The sequence below is a fragment of the Triturus cristatus genome, chromosome 4_1 (assembly GCF_964204655.1).
Source record: "Triturus cristatus chromosome 4_1, aTriCri1.1, whole genome shotgun sequence".
Classification (NCBI taxonomy): Eukaryota; Metazoa; Chordata; class Amphibia; order Caudata; family Salamandridae; genus Triturus; species Triturus cristatus.
The window spans coordinates 623,033,805-623,058,412 of record NC_140585.1 but is presented as its reverse complement, the minus strand read 5'-3'; the positions used below and the strand labels follow the sequence as shown (position 1 = coordinate 623,058,412).

The 24,608-nt window shown below is 41.5% G+C and overlaps 1 protein-coding gene across 7 annotated transcripts in view; it reads left to right on the top strand.

Moving 5' to 3' along the window:
- Positions 1 to 24,608, top strand: part of LOC146855301 (synaptotagmin-1) — a 4,118,085-nt gene that overhangs the window by 3,458,357 nt on the left and 635,120 nt on the right. For all 7 annotated transcript variants that reach the window (XM_085652999.1, XM_085652997.1, XM_085653000.1 and 4 more), the window contains one exon: positions 4,872 to 5,056. In XM_085652999.1, coding sequence (XP_085509125.1) covers positions 4,872 to 5,056 — 185 coding nt within the window. The remainder of the gene's footprint in view (positions 1 to 4,871; positions 5,057 to 24,608) is intronic.

Genomic DNA, 24,608 nt, shown 5'->3' with positions numbered 1-24,608 from the left:
GTGGGTCACTGACCTTAACTCACGTTGAGTGACATGACTCCTTAAGTAATATCTTGCCAAAGCCTCTTCCTCTGTAAATAGCACCCTTTACTTCGGCCTGCCGTGTAGATTGAGTGCCTGAGTCCAGAATTGTTGCCAGTGTCCGCTAATTGCAGTCTCTTGAGCCCGTAATGAACGCCTGCTGCCCGGTCCAGAGAGCCAGCAAATGATCAAAGAGTTGATTAGGAGCCCTGGCTGCAGGGGCTTGGCGACTCTCCCGAGGAGACACACGTCGCCTCATATTTCGTACAATAAAGTGGTTTGGCTCGGCTCTCAAATATGTTGCTTGGGCAGTGTAGACAGGCGTGTAAATAGGATATGATGTTTTGTATTAGAAAACCATGAGCTCACATTGCAGATGTAAATGAGGGAGAACTGAGAAAGCTGCCAGATGACCCTCTCTGCAGCTTTGCTTGAACCCTTACTTTCCTTTTCTTGCAAAAGCTCTTTTGAGCTCTCGGTCCATCACTTTAATACTTGCAGGATTCCACAATGAAGTTTTCGCTGTTCTCGGTCATTCGAGTGCTCGTTTTGAAATAACGTGTACCAGCACGCCATTTTAATATTATCCCAAACTTCAGAAATTGAATGAGGCCAAAAAGAGTCTACACCTTAAAATGGATACATTCCTTAATTTGTAAAAGGTCATATCCGTTCCAATTACAGCATATTGCAGCTTGACACGTTCACCCAGAATAGATCCCGCCCCACAGCACCATCCTACAACAGTTCCAATCCCACCTTACCATAGCATGCTGATATAAAATAGCTCCAAAAGCAATTTCTCTATACCTTATAGTCAATATAGGCGCCACAACCAGTCCCACAAACGAAAACTATGGGGGAGCTTACGCAAAAGGGTGATGTTTCTTATATACGCAATACTGGAATTCCGTTTATTTGCAAAAATCTAACATGAGTCTTAACAGAAACTTTACCTAGCCCTCGACAAAGGCCCAGAATCAGCAACAAACTTCACTAGGTACTTCTAATATTTGTGAACCTGTAATCCCACCTATAATGTACTGTATTCTTCTCTCATTGCAGGTGCGTTCTGACATCACACCTATAATCAGGAAATGATGCACCCAGTCACTTATGATATCTTATTACTAGTGACTTGTGATGTCACAGTGCTCATCAAAACACTCAACACACTCCATATAGCATGAAATAATGTGGTGCATTCAAGCCTGCAAAAATTAGCAGTGCATTTTTGGCGCAGATGAAGAGAAGTAAACAACCCTTCGCCTTTGAAAAAAGAAATGTGTTACCTGGGAAGGCCATAGCTCCTTACTTCAGGAGGCTGATTATACATAGCTGCCAGGAGGCCCCTCGTCATGTGTGATGCCTTCAGCAACTCCTGTCTCTGTAGCTTGGCAAACCTAGCATTTGGGACAGTTGTTTCAGCATTGAAAATCCCAGCATGCAAAGTGGTGTGGGATGAAAATTCATGACCAACAGAGACATAACACATGGCCACATGTCAGCTTTGTAATGTATCATGGGCAAAAATCCACATTTATGGGATCCATCAATCAATCAGCATTTGTAGAGTGCAGCACTGTCACCGCTGGGGGTATCTGGCCGCTGGGGTGCACGGTCTCAGTTGAAAAGTCAGGTCTTTAGGAAACGGTGTGAAGAGGTAAGAAACGAGCAGAAAAGGCAAAACGGAGGGCAGAAAAATGAGCAAGCAGAAAAGGCAAAACAGAGCAGAAGAGGGAAAAACAGAGGGCAGTAAAATGAGCAGAAAAAGGCAAAACAGAACACAGACAAATAAGCAGGAAAGGCGAAACAGAGGCAGTAAAACTAGCCAAAATATGCCAAACAGAGGCAGAAAAACAAGCTGAAGCATGCCAAACAGAAGGCAGAAAAAGTAGCAGAAATGGTAAAACACAGCAAGAAATGAGCAGAGGAGGGACAAACAGAGGGCAGCAGGTAGACAGGCATCAGAGAGTAGCAGACTGTGGGCAAGCTAGACAGGAGAACTGTCGCAAGGGTAGCTGGCTCGAGGACCTGCTCAATGGGGTCGCACTGAGCCCTCCATTGAGTAGAGCTAATTGGCAGGAGGAAGGAAATAATCTCACACAACAGAGACACAATCAAAAAAAGCAGATAAGACAATATTGGACGCTAAAAGTGGGAAAATCAATAGATTTTATAATACTGCCCTCACACACCCGAGAGTGTCATGCTTCATAATTGGGCCGCATCGTACACCTAGGTGCAGACCAACACCTTAGGTGGAGCGCAATTTTTTAGAATGGATGATGAAGAAAAGTGGTGAGGGTAGAGTATAAGGAAAAAACAAGCAGAACATACACAAGTGTGTAATTCTGAAAGAAAATAAACGAATAGTCTCCAAGGGAAAGGGACCAAAAGAAGAGCAGAAAGAAATCTAAAACTGTCTCGGGGTTGACCCTCAAACTTTTATTCTTGTCAACCTCTGGCAGGATTAAAATAAACAAGATGGGGTATCCAGGGCAGGTAACGACCCTACAATCCCCCTGCTAAAACCAACATGTTTCTGCCAGCTTTATATGTGCCCAACCGGGTCACTCTGGCATTCATCAGGGTGTTGGTCCCTTGGGTTTGGTCTATACCCCTTCTCGGGAATTTTTTACCTTATTCAATCGGGGTAATATCCCCGCGTCACTCTTTGTGGAATTTCCAAGAGGATAAACATATCTACAACACAAGAAGAAAAAGAAGCGGATCATCATTCCCACTCTCCCTCTTCTCCTAGTTGTTCACAATACTCTTTGTATTTCCCACGCATCCTTTTAACGTGATCTATAATCTCAAATGCAGCCTCACCTTCTAGCACAACCAGTACCCCGAATTTGTGGGAACCGCAACCACCAGGCACCACTACGCCAAGTGTGCGAGTGTCAGATCCTCCTATGTGTGTATATACAAATTATCCATTTAAAAAAACGATCCATTGCTCACACCGTGTCTCTTTCAGTATACTCTGCGTGTCAAATCACATATTATTAGTCTGTCTATCCTGTACATGTGACCCTTATCCAAAGGAACTTAATAATACTCACAAGAGTTTAGAGTAATGCTCTAAACCAGGGACAGCGGGGGAGGGTGCTCTTGTCGTCACACTCTGTATGAGTGTGACGACAAGAGCACGAGCAATGGATCGTTTTTTTAAATGGATAATTTGTATATACACACATAGGAGGATCTGACACTCGCACTTTTGGTGTAGTGGTGCCTGGTGGTTGCGGTTCCCACAAATTTGGGGTACTGGTTGTGCTAAAAGGTGAGGCTGCATTTGAGATTATAGATCACGTTAAAAGGATGCGTGGGAAATACAATGAGTATTGTGAACAACTAGGAGAAGAGGGAGAGTGGGAATGATGATCCGCTTCTTTTTCTTCTTCTGTTGTAGATATGTTTATCCTCTTGGAAATTCCACAAAGAGTGACGCGAGGATATTACCCCGATTGAATAAGGTAAAAAATACCCAAGAAGGGGTATAGACCAAACCCAAGGGACCAACACCCTGATGAATGCCAGAGTGACCCGGTTGGGCACATATAAAGCTGGCAGAAACATGTTGGTTTTAGCAGGGGGATTGTAGGGTCGTTACCTGCCCTGGATACCCCATCTTGTTTATTTTAATCCTGCCAGAGGTTGACAAGAATAAAAGTTTGAGGGTCAACCCCGAGACAGTTTTAGATTTCTTTCTGCTCTTCTTTTGGTCCCTTTCCCTTGGAGACTATTCGTTTCTTTTCTTTCAGAATTACACACTTGTGTATGTTCTGCTTGTTTTTTCCTTATACTCTACCCTCACCACTTTTCTTCATCATCCATTCTAAAAAATTGCGCTCCACCTAAGGTGTTGGTCTGCACCTAGGTGTATGATGCGGCCCAATGATGAAGCATGACACTCTCGGGTGTGTGAGGGCAGTATTATAAAATCTATTGATTTTCCCACTTTTAGCGTCCAATATTGTCTTATCTGCTTTTTTTGATTGTGTCTCTGTTGTGTGAGATTAAGTCTATGTGAGGGAGTCAGAGACAGTCTTATCCCTCGTCTCTTCTGCATTGTGTTCTGAAGGAGGAAGGAAATGGCAGAAAGAGGGAAACAGCAGGAAAAGGGCAGAAATTAGCAGTAGAATGCAAAACAGAGGGCAGAAAAACAAGCAGAAAAGGCAAAACAGAGCAGAAGATGGCAAAACTAGGGTAGAAAAGGCAAAATAGAGAAAGAAATGAGGAGAGGTGGCACACAAAAGGGCAGCAGAGGGTAGCAGACTGCGAGCAAGCTGGACAAGTGAACTGTTACAGGGGGAGATGGCATGAGGACCTACTCCTCAGGTATTTTATGGGATAAAATACCCGCTTACTTTGCATAATGAAAGATATTGGGTGCTAACTAAGCCTGCAGCCTCATGTAGCTGTATGGAATCAGAACTCCTCAGTGGCTGGCAATGGTACCTGTAATGTACAGAATTAAGTACTTTATTCCATATGCAATGGGGAAACTGTTTCATTAATCTGGTCAGTATGGAATGTTTTTATTGCTTTGTTATGTTTTGTCACATATTACTCGCAAGTGGGATATTTTTATTTACCATAATGGCGTTCCTGTAGATCACGCACCAGTGGAGAGTTGTAAATGTTGCCTTCATGACAAAATCGGCATAAAAGTGACCACTGCTTGCATATTTCATTAGGTTTAATGCATTTAGTACTTTTCAAGTCCAGCTTTTATTGCCCTATAATGTGCTTCTGTACCGATGCTCTTCTAAGTATTCTTTCAATTAGGAAGAACAATACAAGGTATTGATATAATAAGTCCTCTTCTTGTTTTACAGTGCCACCATGGGCCTTGATAGCCATTGCCATTGTAGCGGTTGTTTTGATTCTTACCTGCTGCTTTTGCGTCTGCAAGAAATGTTTGTTCAAAAAGAAGAACAAGAAGAAGGGGAAAGAGAAGGGAGGAAAGAATGCAATGAATATGAAAGACGTCAAAGATTTAGGGAAGATCATGAAGGATCAGGTAATGTGCTTTTTAGATCCTTTGAGCTCTCTTTGTAACTATCGTTGACATTGTTTGCACCTATCAGACTATCAAAATCAATCAAAATAAAATGAGTTTCTTTTTTTCTATCTAGCTATTGGTTTAATGTCCAGCAAGGATCACCAGATGCATCTGACCTGGTCATTTCCCTGCCTGCTGCAGCATCACAAATTCTATGTAGTTTTAGGCTTCCTTTGCTCAAGAGGTCGTCCTGTCGGTCCCATATGTTTTTCAAATCTATTACTCATTTTAGCTTCACTGACCACAGACCACTTGATTAGAAGTCACAAGCATGTCCATCTAATTTCTTTTCAAGTATATCCTGCTTGTATGTACACCTACAATTGTGGTAGCCAGTGCTTTCTTATTTATGGCCTCACACTTTGCTGCACAATTGAATGGACGGCCAGTTGACGATGGGGCCGAAAGGCCTTTGGTGTGCGGTTATAGCTGAATGTGGGCTTGAGATTTAGATATATGCTATACTTTAAATCCCCCAAAGCTAAAACATTATTTTTAGAGCAGGAGACCTCAAAATCTGAAAGTGGTGAGAACTTAAACCAAAATTCAGAAGCTCATTGCTGGCATTTATGCAATTAAAAGATGGAGACTATTTGGAAGCAGATTCTACAAATTTCTATTCCGCTCAAGTAATTCTTGAATCCATTAATAATAAGCATAAAAGATGTAAAATCAAAATAAAATATGAAACAGCAAATATTGCGAATATGCATGTTAAAGTAAATACTTCCTTATTAATACAACAGATAGCAGTATATCATAAACTGCAATGCATATAGTAAAAAGGCGGTCACATATCTAAAGCAAATACAACATCATTCATCCATCAACCACTGTTTCAACAAACATTGTAATTTATCTAATTGTCCTTCATGGGTTTTAATTTACTTTCAAAAGATAAAACGGGCGGAAACATTAAAAAAGACAAATTCATGAGGTAGCATTTGCAATAAAAGTCAGTACTGGCCTAACCTGAGTAAAGTTCATACCGTTCAACAGGGGTAAAACATATGTTTTATACAATTGATATATTGCCTACAAAACATAATAAAGTGTGCAGTGTCCTGAACTGAGAATTAATCACAATTACAAGGCGGCAGATTTTCTATACAATTCCATCCCTTTGGATAAGCCAAAACAGAATGTATCAAATTTAACCTGAATCTAGTTAATAAATACTACTGGTTCAGGTCAGTCGCTGAGATCAAATATGGCTCAATAGATGGAGTAATTCTCAGTGCGGCATGTGCATGTACAAGTGCCTTGCTCAGTTCTTTTATCTCTCCTTTCTCCTATACATGGATATAAAATTTATTTTTATCCAACTAAATCACATTTAACAATTAGTTAAATATATAGTTCTGGCCAACCCTGTTCGGTAAATGCCAGTTCATTGTATTTCAACCAAGGAATTCTTTCTCCCCTCTCAAAATTTCTCCAATCCCTCATCCTTGCCAGGTTGAGCCATGTTTCCCTATTTAGCCAAAACGAAATCCATCTCACTAAATGACGTAAGTCTAACATATCTGAGATGTGTCTGAAACTAAGCTCTTCATGCAAGATAAAAGAAGAGGTAGTTTGGGTTAGGGATGACAGTCCCCTCAGAAAACTTATTTTCTACATCTTGTAGATCTGATTTGTCACAGAACCCCAAATGTCACTACTGAGATGTATTTTTCATTATACATTTTAGGAGTGCCTTGATTAGCTTGTTCCCCAGTCATGTGGCATGAAATGATCCAGGCCATCAAACTTCTTTTGGTGGCGATTAGTGGAGTCCATGACCCCTTACAATCAAAAAGCACGCCCATATATTTGGCTAGGCCTCAACTCTTGTGATTTCGCAACCTTCTAAAACATATTTCCTCGCTATTCGTTCACAATGGACATATAATCACAGTATAAGACTTTTTATAAACAATACTGAGATCTAAATTGTTCATAAAAATTCACGAAAGAAATGAGTTGTTGAAAGACAAGAGCAGTTTTTTTCAATAAGATACCACATCATCTGCTTATAATAAGGCAGAAATTAGTTATGATCCGACACATGGTATACCTTTAAGAGTTTCACACAGTGTTGATCCAAGTAATTAATACATAGAGTGAATAGCAAGGTGGAGAGAATCCAATCCAATCTCACTTCCTGCTACAAATGAGCTACATCTTGAAATTGTGTGGTTAATAGTAAGGCAAAATACATGGGGGGGGAGGATATTGTGATATCCATTAGCGTAAAACTATGAAAAGCATTGTGGGCCTGAGGGAGTGTGTATCGCATGAAGATCGTTGCCATACATTGCACATAATGGTGCAAATTGTATGATGGTGCAGTTCATGTAGAGCCCTGGGCAACTGCTACAATGAGAATGGACAGTTCCCTAAGAAGAGGCGAAGGAGAGGAAAGATTAACTTGCATCCTAACAGGGAGATGAATGTGCTGAGCTGAGCATTGGTATGATTCATAGCTGAGGCTCGCCTACTCTGAACCAGTGGCCAGCTCATGTGTAAGAAGATGAGAGGATGCTTTGAAGAGTTTGGGGTATAAGAATATGTTGGCATATAAGAAATTACATTTATCAAATTGAAGGGGCTTTCGAACGGGCAGACTTCTTGGTAGTGTAAGAGTTTTAATCACATGTTAAACCGAGTGGCAGTGTCGAAGTGATGCCAGCTAGAGACAGCCACTCTGAGATTATCTTTTAGCTGGTTATCATCATTATAGATATATTGGCAGATAGCATGAATTTGGCAGGCATAGTACTGTAAATGTGCAAAGCCCGCTGATACGGTCCTATTTTGGGTGGGAGTGTGAGAGACCAATGCAGAGTACTTAAAGGTTAAGTACAAAGGTTTTAGTGACAGTATTGATCTAAAGGAGTCACATTTATTCTGAGTCAAATATTATTCCCAGAAAATATGGAGGTTTCTTGGCAAATAACACTTCATTGAAGAAGTCAGGGATGATGGGGAAAGCATGCTCTCAGTGAAAAACATTTAGGGAATCGGAAATGGCTCTTTGTAGGTGCGCATTTATGGCTGATGGCTGCTTTACTTCCACACGTGCTGGAGTACAAAGTGAAAGTATTTGGGGTTTTTTCTCAGTAAGGCCCGAAAGCTGAGCATAAATTAAGAAAAGCAGACAAAATGAGAAAGCAGCTGACATACAATAAATACATTGGTAGAGTTGTATTAACCATCAAATGTAATCAACACAGACATGTTAAATTAAACACACTGCTATTACTTAACAATCATGATTTACAGTTTTCAGTTCATTTTATTAGACATGTTAAATTAAAGACACTGCTATTACTTAACAATCATGATTTACAGTTTTCAGTTCATCTTATTAGACATGTTAAATTAAAGACACTGCTATTACTTAACAATCATGATTTACAGTTTTCAGTTCATCTTATTAGACATGTTAAATTAAAGACACTGCTATTACTTAACAACCATGATTTACAGTGTTCAGTTCATCTTATTAGACATGTTAAATTAAAGACACTGCTATTACTTAACAATCATGATTTACAGTTTTCAGTTCATCTTATTAGACATGTTAAATTAAAGACACTGCTATTACTTAACAATCATGATTTACAGTGTTCAGTTCATCTTATTAGACATGTTAAATTAAAGACACTGCTATTACTTAACAATCATGATTTACAGTTTTCAGTTCATCTTATTAGACATGTTAAATTACAAATCTATTTCTAAAAAGATTAGTAACGTTCCTCAACGTGTTAACGTCAATTCTGTTCCATAAGGTGTTATCTCCTAACTTCTCTGTTGGGCAGCATCTGTCCTACAGGATAATCTAACTGTATTGTATAAGCCTTGGACATTGAATCGCAGCTCTTCTTCAGTTTCCTATTCACTGGAGTTTAACATTTCATATATAGGCGATCAGATCAGATGAGCAGAATTACCACCAATTTAAATGGGACTGAAGACATCCCGATAGTTATGACAGGTATCCACCATCACACAGTTTGCCAGTAATCCAACTTTACAATAATATTTCTAGTCTTCATTAAGGAGCTTCACACATTTTCATATTTTCATTTCTCTTGGTCAATTCTGATGCTATGATTGTGATTCTTAAGAGAAAACTAGAAAAGCATTCACTTGTTCCCCAATGCTTGAGGGCGAGAATGGGTCCAAATGCTATTTCTGTGAGCTACTGCACTTTCACTGATTCAAAAAGAAATGTCCCATGTCATGTAGAATGTATAGCGAATGCATGGAAGCCTTTAAATGCTGCACGATATATATATGTTATTATTTAAATGTTCACTAAAGAAAGGCAACATTTCAGTTAATACAGTGAAATGATGGCTCGTTCTCATGCAAGAACAGATACAGTAATTGAAAATGTTTTCTTTAAGACAATGTTGATGTGTTCTGACTTCTTTTTGTAGGGATTCAGCAAACAAATAAACAAAGGAGCATTACATTTTCAGAAAGAATGCAGAGTATTTTAGGGTGAATGTTTTTATTTGAGCCAAAGTTGTCACAGTTGTTCGTTTTATTATTCAATGTTTTGCTGGATTTTGTATTGCATTTGTTGTGGCCTGGAAAGATGACCAATAAATCTTAGATCGTAAACGTTTCCAGACAGGAGCTGGTGATATATCAAGGCTGTTGGTTGCACAGACACACTGCCTGCAAGAATATCACTGCAAACCCCTCTTTAACGATAACACAATGAAATCATCTCTCTGAACTTTCCATAAATCTGCTATATGTGCAAATGTTATTCAGGCGACATGCACATTGTGGCCAAGACCCCTCTTATACTAACATATTAAAACATTTCATTTGTTTTTAAATTTGGTGGAGTGTTATTCTGAAGCAATGCCATTTTTAAATCAATCAATTCGCAGTTTATTAAAAACAAAGATTGATAACAGCTCACTCACTCAGAGCAAGGTCATTCGATGCCAAAGTAGTTAGATCTGAGGAACAGGAGTGTTGTAAACAGAGGTCTTTCTTTGCCTGTGTAACACCGAGGGCCTGGGCAATGATGCAGAAGTGTTGTCGTGTAGAGACCATGCTTCTGCAATATACATTCATTTCTAGGCCTGTGGCACGCTCACTGTTCACTGACTCAATTTAGCACAACAGTATTTGTTGGGGCCTAATGCCAGACATTCTTTTCTGTGAGAGGTAGTTTTATACTGCTGCTTGTTATTTCCCCTCAGTGGCAGGTTCAAGTAAGCTTCTCCTGCTCCAATCACAGAGCAACCAGACTACCACATTACTTTTGCAGCTCACTCGGATGCTTCTCAAATGCACCCTCAGACACGAAGCGGTGTTTTTTTAACGTGCCCCAATAAGACATCTACTCATTCCACAAATGTCCCCCTCAGGGATCAAGTGTAACTTGAAAGTGACAATCCTATATCACTGTAATTATTGATTAAATCAGGCCATAGTTGGTAAGAATGTACTTTTTCTTTAAATTTTTTGTACATTCAATTCTTGTCATCTACACATATTTACAACAGACACGCCCACACCAAAACCATAATTGAAAATAAGAAAACCAAGCATACCCGTGAAAATATATTCGATGAGGTAGAAGCAAAACAGCGAAAGAAGACAGAGATACACAAACACAGAAATTCATTCTAAATCCATATGATGGAAGTAAGTGTTGCAAAAATAGTGTGGAACATTATAGTGAGACTGGTTCTCATTCTTAAATGAGCTTGGTGCCAGTCTCTACTTTTAGTTATGTTAAATTACATTTTCTAATATTGGACAACAATTTAAAATACAATTTTGTAAAAAGCCGTTAAACAAGCTTTAACAAGATTAATAGATCACAGCTCTAAAATGTTGGGCAGCTGGCTTTGCCAAAGCTTTTTGCGATTCATGTGCAAATACATGTGTCAAAATGCATGCACAAGTATGAGTGACAATCTTTCTATAAATGAAAACCCATTTCAAGATGGTAACTGATGCGTTCGCATTCATTATTGTGCATGAGCATGCTTGCATAATGATGGTTGCATGCTCATAATGACACATGCAAGCCAACCATTTTTGTTTAAAAGTAAGTGCAAAAAAGTGAGTGGTCATAGAGCACTTAGCAGCTGTAAACAATGATAATAAAGGACGGGGAGCGAGACAGGAGTGAGACCCGGAGTGGGGGATTTGAAAGTGTGCGAAGAGATCGTATCACTTTACAGTTACTGGGCCCAAAACGAAAAAAAAAGATAAAGAAAAGAAATGGAGGAGAGACAAAGTAAAAACACGCACTTACATGGAGTGCTGAGACACAAAAAAGAGTGCCCTTAGGCGGCAGGTGAAGGATGCAACTTATCCAATCAGAGCACAGTGAGACCACAAGCTCCAGGGTGGGATACACACAAGAGTAGGGAGGAAAATCATTGAATCAAGATCAGACACCAGAGATGGGCAAAAAGAGCGATTCAGTCATGAGTAAGGGATGGAACCTAAGCCCACTCAAAGTAAACGATGTGTGTTGGAAACAATAGGCCCGCTAAAAGACAGCGCCCTAAAAATGTATACTATCTCACCCCAAAAATATGTTCTGGAGGTGTTTGTTCATAAAGAATCTATAAATGGCCCTGCTGCAGGAAACCACTAGAACACAAAATGCTCTTTCAATTGATGTAACTGCCAACGGTCATTTCTCTATGTCTTGTTCTAATGTTTGCAAGTGTGTTGATATTTTAATTATTATTTCTTCCTTTCATGTCGTCCTTATCTGTGTTGTGTCTGATGACTGTACTGGATTGTCACTTGCGGTAGGTTTATTTTGATGTTTGCATACAGCCAGGCCATATCTCTTAGTGTGTGAATTGCATCTGACAGCTTGGAATCCTCAGTGGAAATGTAGTCAAAACTATGACACACGTTTAGAGGCTGAACTAAATTGATTTAATTCAAGGACAGAGGTGCTTTCGTCCATTCTACCAGATGGCGCTTCAAAAATATTAAGTACTACAGCCTGAAAAGGCAAATATAACTATTTCTTTTAACATATTTCCATTTATTTAGGTATGCGTATACACAGAATTATCATTTCACTCTTTCCTCATTCACTGCATGTTAAAACATTTGAATAGATATGCAAACACGGTCTTTCTGATGCACATTTCCTGCAGCAAATGCTGGCTCCTTTACACCATGATAGACACCAAATACATTGCCACAGGATATTTACTGAAGTCCATGGTCTGTTCTGAATCTGCCAAATCCTTGATTATATTTGCTAAATATCATACCCCAAAGACATAAATGACAAATTGTTTAAAACCTAATCTTATTAAAATCAGGTACCAAAGGCACAAGCTGGAAAACTACATAAAATAATGGAAACCTCCATATAAAATTGTGGCAATGGGAAAGCATAACACACATAAACACAGAAAAGCAATGTACAGTAGTAAAAAAAGAAAATATATAGAATGATACAAGAAAAAACTGAAGTTCTAAAGAGTATGTTGTGATATAAGATGTTTTATAGAGTATGCAACATGACAGAAGGCTGAGGGTGATTTGATACAGCAAGATAGAGGGGATAGACGGGCGGGCCATTGACAATGCCTGATTGGAGCATATCTTAGATATCAAGGTGTAGCACAGGCAGGCTATATAAAACAGAAGGATGTCGAGAGCTGTCCTGCACTTGGGTTGTCGGGGGGGGGGCGGGGTTTGTGGAAAATGAAGAGAGACTGGTCGGAATTTAGAAGCTGTCTAGTTGACCATATAAAGCTAAGCATTTAATATGCAGTAATCTAAGGTTCTGGACAAGGCTCTAGCGGACAGGTTGGTGTCTGTTATTCCTGATCTGGTGCACATCGACCAATCAGGGTTTATGCCCCGTAGGAGCACCCGCCACAACCTGTGGCGTCTTTATGGGATACTTTACATGACCGAAGATGTTGGGAACACTCAGACGACATTTATGGCGTTAGATGCCTCGGTGGCGTTTGACAGCATTTAATGGCCCTACCTGTTTATGGTGCTCCAGAAATTGGGTTTTGGCCCGATCTTTTGTAGCTGGGAGCTCCTTCTGTACGAGCAGCCTACGGCTTGAGTGAGGGTCAATGGCGCTGTGTCCAGGGCCTTTCCCCTTAGAAGGGGCACCAGGCAGGGCTGTCCCCTCTCCTCTTTGCCCTAGCTCTGGAGCCGCTGGCTCATTGGATTAGGAGGGACAGGTCGATCTGGGGCTTGGCGCTGACAGATGAGTGGGAAGAGCATATCTCCCTATACGCCGATGATATTGTTCTATATCTGGCGAGGCCGTATCACTCGATAGCGCTGTGGTAAATATTTCGTTACCGGTACTATTTTTTATGCGGTAAAATCTATCGAGAATAACTCAGTAAATATAAGAGGCAGAATCCGTGGTATTAGAGGTTTTAAAAGGCTTTATTCCTATAAAAAGGAAGACAATTCGAATTGTGGGCCTTCTATTCCATCACCACGAAAGTTCAGGAAGGAAGGAACATATATTATTGACAGATAGGCAGTTTTATAGAAAATACATTACAGGGAAACAGATGCAAGAGGCGTAACAGCTGATAAAAGGTGCATACGTAGCTAATAGAGGGCGTAATTTAAGAAACGTCATTAAACATGATGTCATAAGTGGGTGGATCCATAAAAGAATCCTGCAATGTCAGCAGAAATAGTTGGCAGAGATGCGCGCGCAGCCGCATGACGTGTGATTGACGTGCAACTAGAGGGTGAAGGGGACTTGACATTTAGCTCTACATGTGGAGACAGAAGTCTGGGGTTATGTCAACCTAATCCCAAATCATATCTAATATCCTATGTTTAAAGAACTGTGTTATCCAAAAAGAGAGGTCTCTTAGGATAGAATCTTATTCTATACTGACTATACTGACTGTTAGTGCGTGTACAAGCGTCTAAGTGTCTACACTAGATGCGAGGGGGTAGGAATATTCCATGGTAACGGGGCTATGAATTATTGGCATGAGGGCAGCGAGGCCTGGCCCTTTGCACGGGAGCTGGAAGAATGTTTACCTAAACTACTAGACAGGAATGCATCGGATGAGGAGCGAAGGAGATAATCTCGAAGGTGAAATACAGTTTTTGGCAGGCAGACAGGCTGGATCAGGCACTGTTAGCCGCGCAGGGAGTAAGACAAAGTTCATGGTCACAGATGCAGGCTCAGACTGGAGCTTTCAGAGGCAGAAGGCAGAAAAGGCTTGATGACAGAATTCGGGCCTACTCGCCTGAATCTGTAAAATGTGGAAAGTGAACCATATAAAGTCGGTGGCCTTTCATACTTAGGAATGGAATATCTGACCCATTCATGGCGGATCTGAAAGAGGACATGTTGACGGTGGACACACATATATTTGCGTCTTCAAAACTGGAGCAGGAGGGAACATACATGTACTTATAGCATGCACATGGAGCCGTTGAGGTCTACGATAGGGGACATAACTGATCACAAAATTCATATTTCCTCATTCCCTCCTTGTCCCCTTCGGACCCTTAGGAGATATCGATCTTCATCAATCCATCGATCTGTTCATATAGCATCATTTGTTCTTCTTTCTTCTTCCGGGATCTCGAACGAATACTTGGATGTGGGATACACGAGGTGGCACACAGACCACAAATCGCTGGCCCACATTGTAGACATAAGCAGCAACTGAATAGTATGAGGAAGCCAATACCTAGGAAGGATAGTATTCTCCATCCCCAGGCTGACAACACGCCCCAGAACCAACCGGACCAAGTCCAGGTGCCTGGACTCTGGTGTATCTGGCTTACAATCTTATGAAGGCGAGTTATGGCTTTATATACTGATGGCGAATTTTCTGGGATGAAAATGCAGCAACTTGATCCGATGACCCTACAAGCTCCGCCCCTATCGGCCAGGATGACGTCAAGGACAAGACGATTTTGGAGCACAACAATCCGCATAGCAGACTGCTCTTCTGTTAAATTGCCTAAGGCGGAAATAGTTTCATTCACTACTGCTTCAAGGGTTCTGGTTAATCTACGTATCAGCTTACTATTAGTGACTGTACCTATATAGGGAAAGAAACCTTTATTGAAATCTGTGTATTTCTCCCATGCTGTTTCAGTGTAATCGACAATTGGGAGATCTCTCTGCTGTCTATTGTGTACTAAATGGGTATTTCTATGATAATCAGGAGGAGCTAGGAAAACAGGTGGTAGAAGGAATGCTATGTAACAGGTACCATCCCAATCTAAAGGTAGACATATATATGCGGTCTGGCCACATATAAAGTAGGAATGACGAGAAGCTCTAAATGTAGACTTGCCTTGATCACTGAATTTTATTACAGTGGTGCATTTACTATGGCCCATGTGTATGGAACCATTCTTTCTGATACATAATTCCCCTTTTACTGGGAATACTGACACGGCGGGCAAGATTGGTGTAGCTTCAGATTCAACGTTCAGGATCATGAGGTTAAGTGTAAAATTACCTAATCCATATACTTCATTTTCTAGATCAGTTCCTGTTCTTTTGGGAAGTCCCTCCTTGTTAGGGTAGCAGACTTTAAGCAAAACTAGGTTCAGGTTTCCCCATACCCAGTTGTCTTGATAAACTGCGGAATTTGAATCTAGGGTATTAATCAAACTAAACCATGCTCCACAGGAGCCATTGTGTGTAAACGGATAGGGAAAGAGGGGCAAAACTCCCTTATAGTTCTGATAGGGAGGGAGTCGGCCACATATCCAACAATTTGTGGCATTGCTGGTTTGATGGGAATGATGTAACATACTAATGAATGTGTTGTTGCGCAGCGCAAATCTATAAGACAATTCATGTGGAGGTAATTCACTAAAAGAATGTTCTGCAGTTATATTGTAAGCATGCTTAGGAATAGGGTAATACATGTGCAATAGGATGCTGACAATGATGATCAAAAGACTTAGAAAAAACAAAATTAATAATGTTACTGTACAATGACTACGAAATGATTTACAATACGCTTGCTTCTTGAGCAGCATTTGATTATTTCTTTCTCTATTCCGGTCCAGAGGATACATGTCAGAGACAAATTCAACCGATTCACCTTGGAGAGGACTTAAACAATCAAATTGTCTGACTTACTGGACCTCAATTTTAGTTTATATAGTTCTGAGTTCGATTGCTCAACCAAGGGGAGCTTTGAGTCTGTCTGTGAGGGAATACAGGGTTGAGTCTCTATACTGGGTGGTAGTCCATAAAATTTCTTGATATGACTCGAGTGCAACCACCCTTTTCTTCCTTCGATTTTCACGGCTGTCCTTGTGGTGAGTAGAACTAACTTCGGTGACTTCCACCTAGGATCCAGTTGGGTCTTCCGGTCAAAGTTCCTGACCAGCACCAGGTCACCAGGAACTACGTCATGGGGCTTCACCTCAGTATTGTCGGGAAAAGCTGCGGATACCTGTGAACGACAAGATTGTAGTGCAGACATCAAGGAAGCCAGGTAATCTGTCAGCATATTACAGTCAACGTCAGTGATTTTGTGAGGTATAGGCGTCCCCCACATATTTGGTGGTCTACCGAAGATCACCTCATACGGGGATAGCCCTGTTCGAGAATGTGCTACCATTCTCATGTAAAAGAGCGCAACTGGTAAGGCTACTATCCAATCGACTCCTTTTTCTCTACATATTTTGGACAATCTAATTTTCAGAGTTTGATTATGGCGTTCTACGAGTCCTGCTGCCTCGGGATGTCAGACACAGTGAAATTTCCATTGATAGCCTAATAGAAGGGAAACGTGTTTCATTAGTTCGGATGAGAACGGCTGGCCGTTATCTGAATAGACAACACGTGGTAAACCGTACCGTGGGAAGAATTCTCGAACTAACTGTTTGGCAGTAGTCGGGGCAGTGTAATCTGAAACCGGGTATGCTTCTGTCCAACGGGAAAGAGCACAGACAACTACGAGAACATATTTGAATCCTCGACATCGTTCCATCTGGATATAATCCATCTGGAGGACTTCAAAAGCATGATCGGGAGTTTGGAATCCACCCTGTTCTACGGGGATGCTTTTACCTGGATTAAACTGACAACATATCATACAGGTGCGAACTTTTTGTTTAGCTGCGGCTCGTAAATGTTTGTTGAACCAAATGTGTTGAATGCTGTCTAGCATAGCTTTTTCTCCTAGGTGCGCTGGACTATGTATAGTGTTAATGATGACTTGGACCATTGAGTCGGCAAGAAACCATATAGATTTTTCCTTCGTCATCCATCCTTGATCTGTTTGGATCCCTCCTAATTCAGTCCATTTCTTTATTTCTTCTGGTGTAGCGTGTGTCTGTATATCAATTACATCAAGGGCGGGATCCTTAACTGTCATGCAATGTGTTGGTGTCGGAACTATTGTCTTTGTCATGTCAGTTGTGTGAGTCTGATTCTGAGCAGTCTGTTTAGCTGTTCTGTCAGCTAGGTCATTACCCTGAGAAATGATATCGGTAACTTTTGTGTGGGCTTTGCATTTCATAATCGATATTGCAGTAGGTAGATGAATCGCGTCTAATAGGGCTTGAATGAGGGGTCCGTGTTGGATGTGGGCACCGTGAGAAGTTAAATAACCTCTCTCTCGCCACAGTACGCCGAAGTCATGGACGACTCCGAATGCATAACGTGAATCTGTGTATATGTTGACTTTTTTATTTATGGCTTGAATACAGGCTTGTGTCAGAGCGGTGAGCTCTGCTGCTTGAGCTGACAAAGTGTTAATACAATTTGTTTCAATGACTTCAGTGTCTGTTGTGACTGCGTAAGCGGCCACTAACTCTCCTGTACTTGTTCTCATACATGACCCATCTACGTACAATGTTAAGTCTGGATCTGTCAAAGGGATGTCTGTCAAGTCTTGTCTGGGTTTCGTCGTGATAGTAATGACTTCGACACAATCATGTGCCAATGGATCTGTTCCGCTCACTGGTAACAGTGTGGCAGGATTTAACGTATTGCAACATCTGATTTCTATATGTGGCTGAAACAATGTTAATTCGTAACCAGTAAGTCTTGCTATCGTCAAGTGTTGTGTTTGTGTGCGGTTCAAGAGAACCTCTACTGCGTGTGGTACTTGTACTGTCAGTTGGTGTCCTAACACTATGGCATCGCTTTGTCTGATTGCTAAAGCTGTTGCTGCCACTGATTTCAGGCACGCTGGAAGTGCCTGAGCTACTGGATCTAATGTACTAGAGAAATAAGCACATGGTTTGTGTGATCCTGCTTGTTCCTGAGTGAGTACTGACAAAGCAGTACCTTCACGTTCTGTAACAAAGAGTGTAAACTGTTTACTGTAACATGGTGTTGCTAGGACAGGTGCTTGGCATAAAGCTTTCTTTAAGCTTTCAAAGGCGTGTGTATGTTCTGGAGTCCAAGGGAGGACAGTCGATGTGGCTGCCTCCTGTGTTGTCAACTGGATGAGTGGTTTTGCTAGAAATGCATATTGAGGGATCCACTGCCTACAGTATGAAGTGAGGCCTATAAAAGCCCGTACCTCCTTTTGTGTCTTGGGTGGTGGCATGTTAGCGATTAACTGGATGCGGTCGGATGTAAGCTGCCTTCCCTCCTTGGACAGCGAGTGCCCAAGGTAAACAACTCGCTGGACACAGAATTGCAGCTTAGAAGGGGACACCTTGTGCCCCTTGTCAGCCAGAAATTTCAAAACCGTCAGTGACGCTGTTTCACATTCAGGTTCGCTTCGAGCGGTGATCAGCAGATCATCGACATATTGAAGCAAGGCAGTGTTAACTGGCATGTGGATACTGTCAAGTTCTCGTTTCAGTGCTTGGCTATAGATGCTGGGGCTTTCTGTAAATCCTTGAGGTGCGCGTGTGAATTTAAAACTTCGTCCATTTAAACTGAAACCGAATAAATATTGACTTTCTGGATCAATTGGGACACTAAAGAAAGCATTCTTGAGATCAATTACAGTGAAAAACGTTGCTTCTGAGTCAATAGCTGTGAGTAATGAAGAGATATCTGGGACCACAGGGTATTGTGGTACAATGCATTTATTTAATTCGCGCAGGTCAATAACTAATCGATATACTGGTGGTGCTTTTGGATCCGTTCTTTTAAGAATCGGAATTATCGGAGAATTACATACATTGGAGTCTGTTTCGACAACCACTCCTTGTGCAATGAGCTCGTCAATGATTTGCAGTAAAGCCACTACAGCATCTGGTGGTAACTTATATTGTCGCATTCGTGGTAGTACTATTCCTGTTTTCAGTGTGACTCGATATGGTGTAATGTTCATGCAACCAACATCAGTGGGGCCTTGTGCCCATAAATGTGTAGGTAAATTCTGCAGTCGGTGATCCATGTCTCTGGATACGTAGTGACCTTTAAAGTCACGTAAAAATAGTCGTACTCCTTCCGGAGAACAACATATTATGGCTCCTAGAGCTTTCAATGTTTTTATGCCTAACAAGTTTTCCGGACATGATTTAGTAAGCAACAAATCTGTTGTACGTGTTAATGGACCTACTGTGAGTGCAAGAGGTTGTGTTACGTCATTAATTATAGGTTTTCCTGAGAATCCAAGGGAAATATTCTGTGAGCCTGAGAGGGGTGCCCCTGGAACTTCACTACGTCTTATAGTTGTTCTGCTTGCCCCTGTATCAAGTAAAAACTTTCTGTCTTCCCCTAATAGTTCACTATGTACATAAGGTCTCTCTTGGTCTACAGGAACCTCTATAAGGGGTAAGCCAACTTCCCTCTCTAGGCTATCTCATGAGTATCGCTGATAATCGGGATAATCTGTTTGTGCATACTGATACATTTGTTGTGTTGTTGCTTGAGTTGCAGCAGTAGGCTGCGTTTGTGGTGGTACTACGATCTGTTGTGGAGCTGCTCGTTGCGGAGCTAATTGTTGCGGAGCTAACCTAGGTTGTGCCTGCTGAGGCGTCTGTTGTTGATTCTGATCCTGTCTAGGTGGACGTGGTCTCTCATGTGTTCTACCTGTGGCTATATTATGTTTCAGGACTGGACAATCGTGTATATAATGACCTGGTTGTTTACAATAGTTGCATGTCCCTTTTGCAGGACCTGTGGAATCACCCTTTTGATGACTATCAGCTGGAACTGACTGTGCAACAAGCATTTTCATTTTCGTATCTTTCATACGTCTTTGTTCGTTTTCTTGTTCTTCTCGAATTCTATTGTGATGATATTGTAACATCTGTAGCATCTGTGATGGGGTATTACCTTGCCAGGTACTTTCAAATTTCAATACTCTATTCTTGACTTGTAGCAGAGAATTTTCAACTAATTTTGTCACAAACAGATGTGGATATGACTCACTACTGGCTTTTATGCCACTATTTATACTAAAACATTTTTCAAATCGGGAATAGAAATCACTAGTGTCTTCATCTGGTTTTTGTTTACAGGCTGAGATTGCACCCCAGTCTTCCTTTTTCGTAGTTAATAAACGTGGCAGTACCTGTATTAGTAATCCTGCTAGTGCTGTAGTCTTATCCCCAAGCCCTGCTCCTGCAGCTCGGGCCTTTTCTTCGTTTTCCAATGCTGTCCAATCTATCTTTTGGTCTCCTACCTCCCATTCTTTTTCTTTGAGTTTTTCATAAACACCTGCGGGTAATAGGACTTTTAATATTTTCATAATATCGGGGTAGGTATACTCTCCCATGAGTAACATGTCTTTTATCTCACGGTGGAAACCTGCTGGATCTTTGTCATGACTGGGTACTACTTTCTTCATTTCTAATAATTCCAGTTTAGTTATAGGCGTGTATACAAACACACGTGTGAAATTATCGTCGGCACCTCTGATCGGGTGCACTTCGCGTAACGGGTTCTGTCTATCTATGTGATACATTTTTCTTCCCATAATGGGAACTGGAACGTGTTCTGGGCATACGAAATTTAAATATTGGTTTCGGGATTCTAGTATTTCCTTAATCAAATCAGTACCTGACCCTCTCCATATGTTCGTGAGTAGCTCTGTCAATATGTCAGGTAAGGGTCCTGGATCAGAGTGTTGGCTTTTATATAATATAAGGAGGTGTTGAATCATGTATATACTAGCTAAACGCTGTTCATATGGGTCTAGATTCAGAAACGTGTGTGCAAGTACATCATCATTGTATTCGCCGGGACTGTCAGCCCATTGTACTGCTGACCTGACTAATTCTTGTTCGTCCATGGAATCGAGCACGTGGTACCCCCTTCGATCTCGGAGTAATTTATCAGCGGCTTGGAATAAGTGTTCAGGGGATTTTGTATTTAGCATAGTGTTTGGAAGATGTCTATTATATTCTGGACGTATTGGACGTATTGGGTCGTTAAAACCTCTGGTATTATTATGGGGTCTTCCTTTACTTACATAAGCTATCGTGTCTACTTGCTCTGATTCTTGCTCCTCCTCCTCTCTGTTTAGGTCAGCGGCGTCTACCTCTAATCTTTCTTCGTGTATTCGTTCTACCTCTTTGCGGATCTTTCGGTACATAGCTACTATACATAACTGTTTATCATGTCTTCCTTCTGATATATTCCGGCCCCAAGTGACAAGTGTTTGCATTTCTTCCGGATTTACCCCAGGCCGGTCTTGATTTCTAATTACACAGTTTATGAGGAAACGTAACAGTTGTCCCTGTACTTCCGCTTTCTGGTACTCCATGGCTCTGCTAATACTTTCAGGACTTCGTCCTGACTGGACAAAGTGATATATATTTTCTAAATGTGTATTCATTCCTGGTAACTTCGTTAAATATATTGCAGCTCGTCGGATACGTAATGATGACAGCAGCATTTCGTCCCGTTTACCGGGCACAGGATCATATCTACAATCTACTAGAAGTTCCTTAAGCATGTCGGGAGTTGCTAGTTTGGGCGTACGTTGGTGTGCTAATTCTCTAAGGGAAAATTTATTTCCTCTAGGTGGCGTAGAAAAAATGTCTGTCGTACCTCCTGTAGCACCGTCTGGGGTGCTGGACGTGAAAGGATTTGTTGAGGGTGAGACAGCAACCGTCGTTGCGGGAAAAGCTGTAGAAACAGATGTGCTTGTCGGAATGTGTGTCGAAGCGTGTTGTTGCGGAGGTACAGACGAATGTTCTTGGCGATGAGCATCATCGGCAAGCAGTCTATGTGGTGCGGTATTAGCATACTCGGGAGCTGCGTCATCTAAATAGCGGGAAAGGAAAACATCTTCTGCGGTTCTGGGATGCCCCTTGGGATGTGCTTTTATCGGAAACAATGGGGGTGGCAAATCTTTTGGTATTTCCGGAGTAGCCTTAGGTAACCCTTCGGCCAGAAGTGGATACATACCATTCATAAGGGCGTTTCTTTGTCTATCTACTTGTTCTGATTTTACTCGGGTACCTTCCTCAAGTAATAGATTTTCTCGGACTTTATTTGAATTCTCCTTACCCTTATCTTCCTGTCTGAGTGCTTTTTCTGTACGTCTATATGATTCTTTACGCCATAATTCAATGGCATCTTTCTGTGACTGTCTGGCTTTCTTTTTCCATAATTCTTCTTCTACTCTCATGATGCAATCTGCATCCCAGGTCCCCGCTGCGGGCCATCTCTGACTCTCTGGTAATTCTTTGGTGTAATCCACCCATAAATCAAGAAATAATACGGCATCTAGGCCATGCTTATGATACATAAAGTACCCTGGAGTGTCCCTCGGTGGGATGGGAACGGCTTCTTCGAGTACACCTTTTCTAGTTTTGATTTGTCTTAGTTTAGAAAAGAGCGGCATTTTTAGACCTTATTACTAGAACACACTTTATACAAAACAAAAACACAATAATGAACAGTCATTCACACCACAGTATATAGAACGTATTTTAAAACATTTAACACTTAACAGTTTTACGAACAATGATAACTAATAGGAAACTGGTTACTGACATAATACTGACTCTAGATAATACTTATTTATATGCAAAACATACTATATATACTGCTAAACAGTACAGATACACTGCTAAAACAGTGCAGACCGGATTTGTGTACCCAAACCCGTCTTGACCGGCACAGACTATGTGCACGTTAAATGCCTCCCCGGTAATGGTACTCACCGGGTAGCTCGGAACGGAAGGCCTCGGAACGGAACTTGAAACTGGACCGGACTGGACTCGACTCGACTGGACTCGGAACTTCGGAACCTGGCGGGTCTCTGTATACCTCGGATCTTGCTCTCTCAGCTAGGCTCTGGTCGGGATACTTCGCACTTCTCACCGCCTCGTCTGGGTGTTGATCGCAGCCTCAGTCGTCCCCGCTTGGCCGGAAGGAGACACAGGAAATCCTGCAGATACGCGTTTTTGTTGTCCGTTCAGCTGTGGCAGGAGACCGGGCCTGCAACGCACCGCCGGCGCGTGAGATGAGAAAGTGTCCCTGTTCGGGCGCCAATTTATGTGGTAAATATTTCGTTACCGGTACTATTTTTTATGCGGTAAAATCTATCGAGAATAACTCAGTAAATATAAGAGGCAGAATCCGTGGTATTAGAGGTTTTAAAAGGCTTTATTCCTATAAAAAGGAAGACAATTCGAATTGTGGGCCTTCTATTCCATCACCACGAAAGTTCAGGAAGGAAGGAACATATATTATTGACAGATAGGCAGTTTTATAGAAAATACATTACAGGGAAACAGATGCAAGAGGTGTAACAGCTGATAAAAGGTGCATACGTAGCTAATAGAGGGCGTAATTTAAGAAACGTCATTAAACATGATGTCATAAGTGGGTGGATCCATAAAAGAATCCTGCAATGTCAGCAGAAATAGTTGGCAGAGATGCGCGCGCAGCCGCATGACGTGTGATTGACGTGCAACTAGAGGGTGAAGGGGACTTGACATTTAGCTCTACATGTGGAGACAGAAGTCTGGGGTTATGTCAACCTAATCCCAAATCATATCTAATATCCTATGTTTAAAGAACTGTGTTATCCAAAAAGAGAGGTCTCTTAGGATAGAATCTTATTCTATACTGACTATACTGACTGTTAGTGCGTGTACAAGCGTCTAAGTGTCTACACTAGATGCGAGGGGGTAGGAATATTCCATGGTAACGGGGCTATGAATTATTGGCATGAGGGCAGCGAGGCCTGGCCCTTTGCACGGGAGCTGGAAGAATGTTTACCTAAACTACTAGACAGGAATGCATCGGATGAGGAGCGAAGGAGATAATCTCGAAGGTGAAATACAGTTTTTGGCAGGCAGACAGGCTGGATCAGGCACTGTTAGCCGCGCAGGGAGTAAGACAAAGTTCATGGTCACAGATGCAGGCTCAGACTGGAGCTTTCAGAGGCAGAAGGCAGAAAAGGCTTGATGACAGAATTCGGGCCTACTCGCCTGAATCTGTAAAATGTGGAAAGTGAATCATATAAAGTCGGTGGCCTTTCATACTTAGGAATGGAATATCTGACCCATTCATGGCGGATCTGAAAGAGGACATGTTGACGGTGGACACACATATATTTGCGTCTTCAAAACTGGAGCAGGAGGGAACATACAT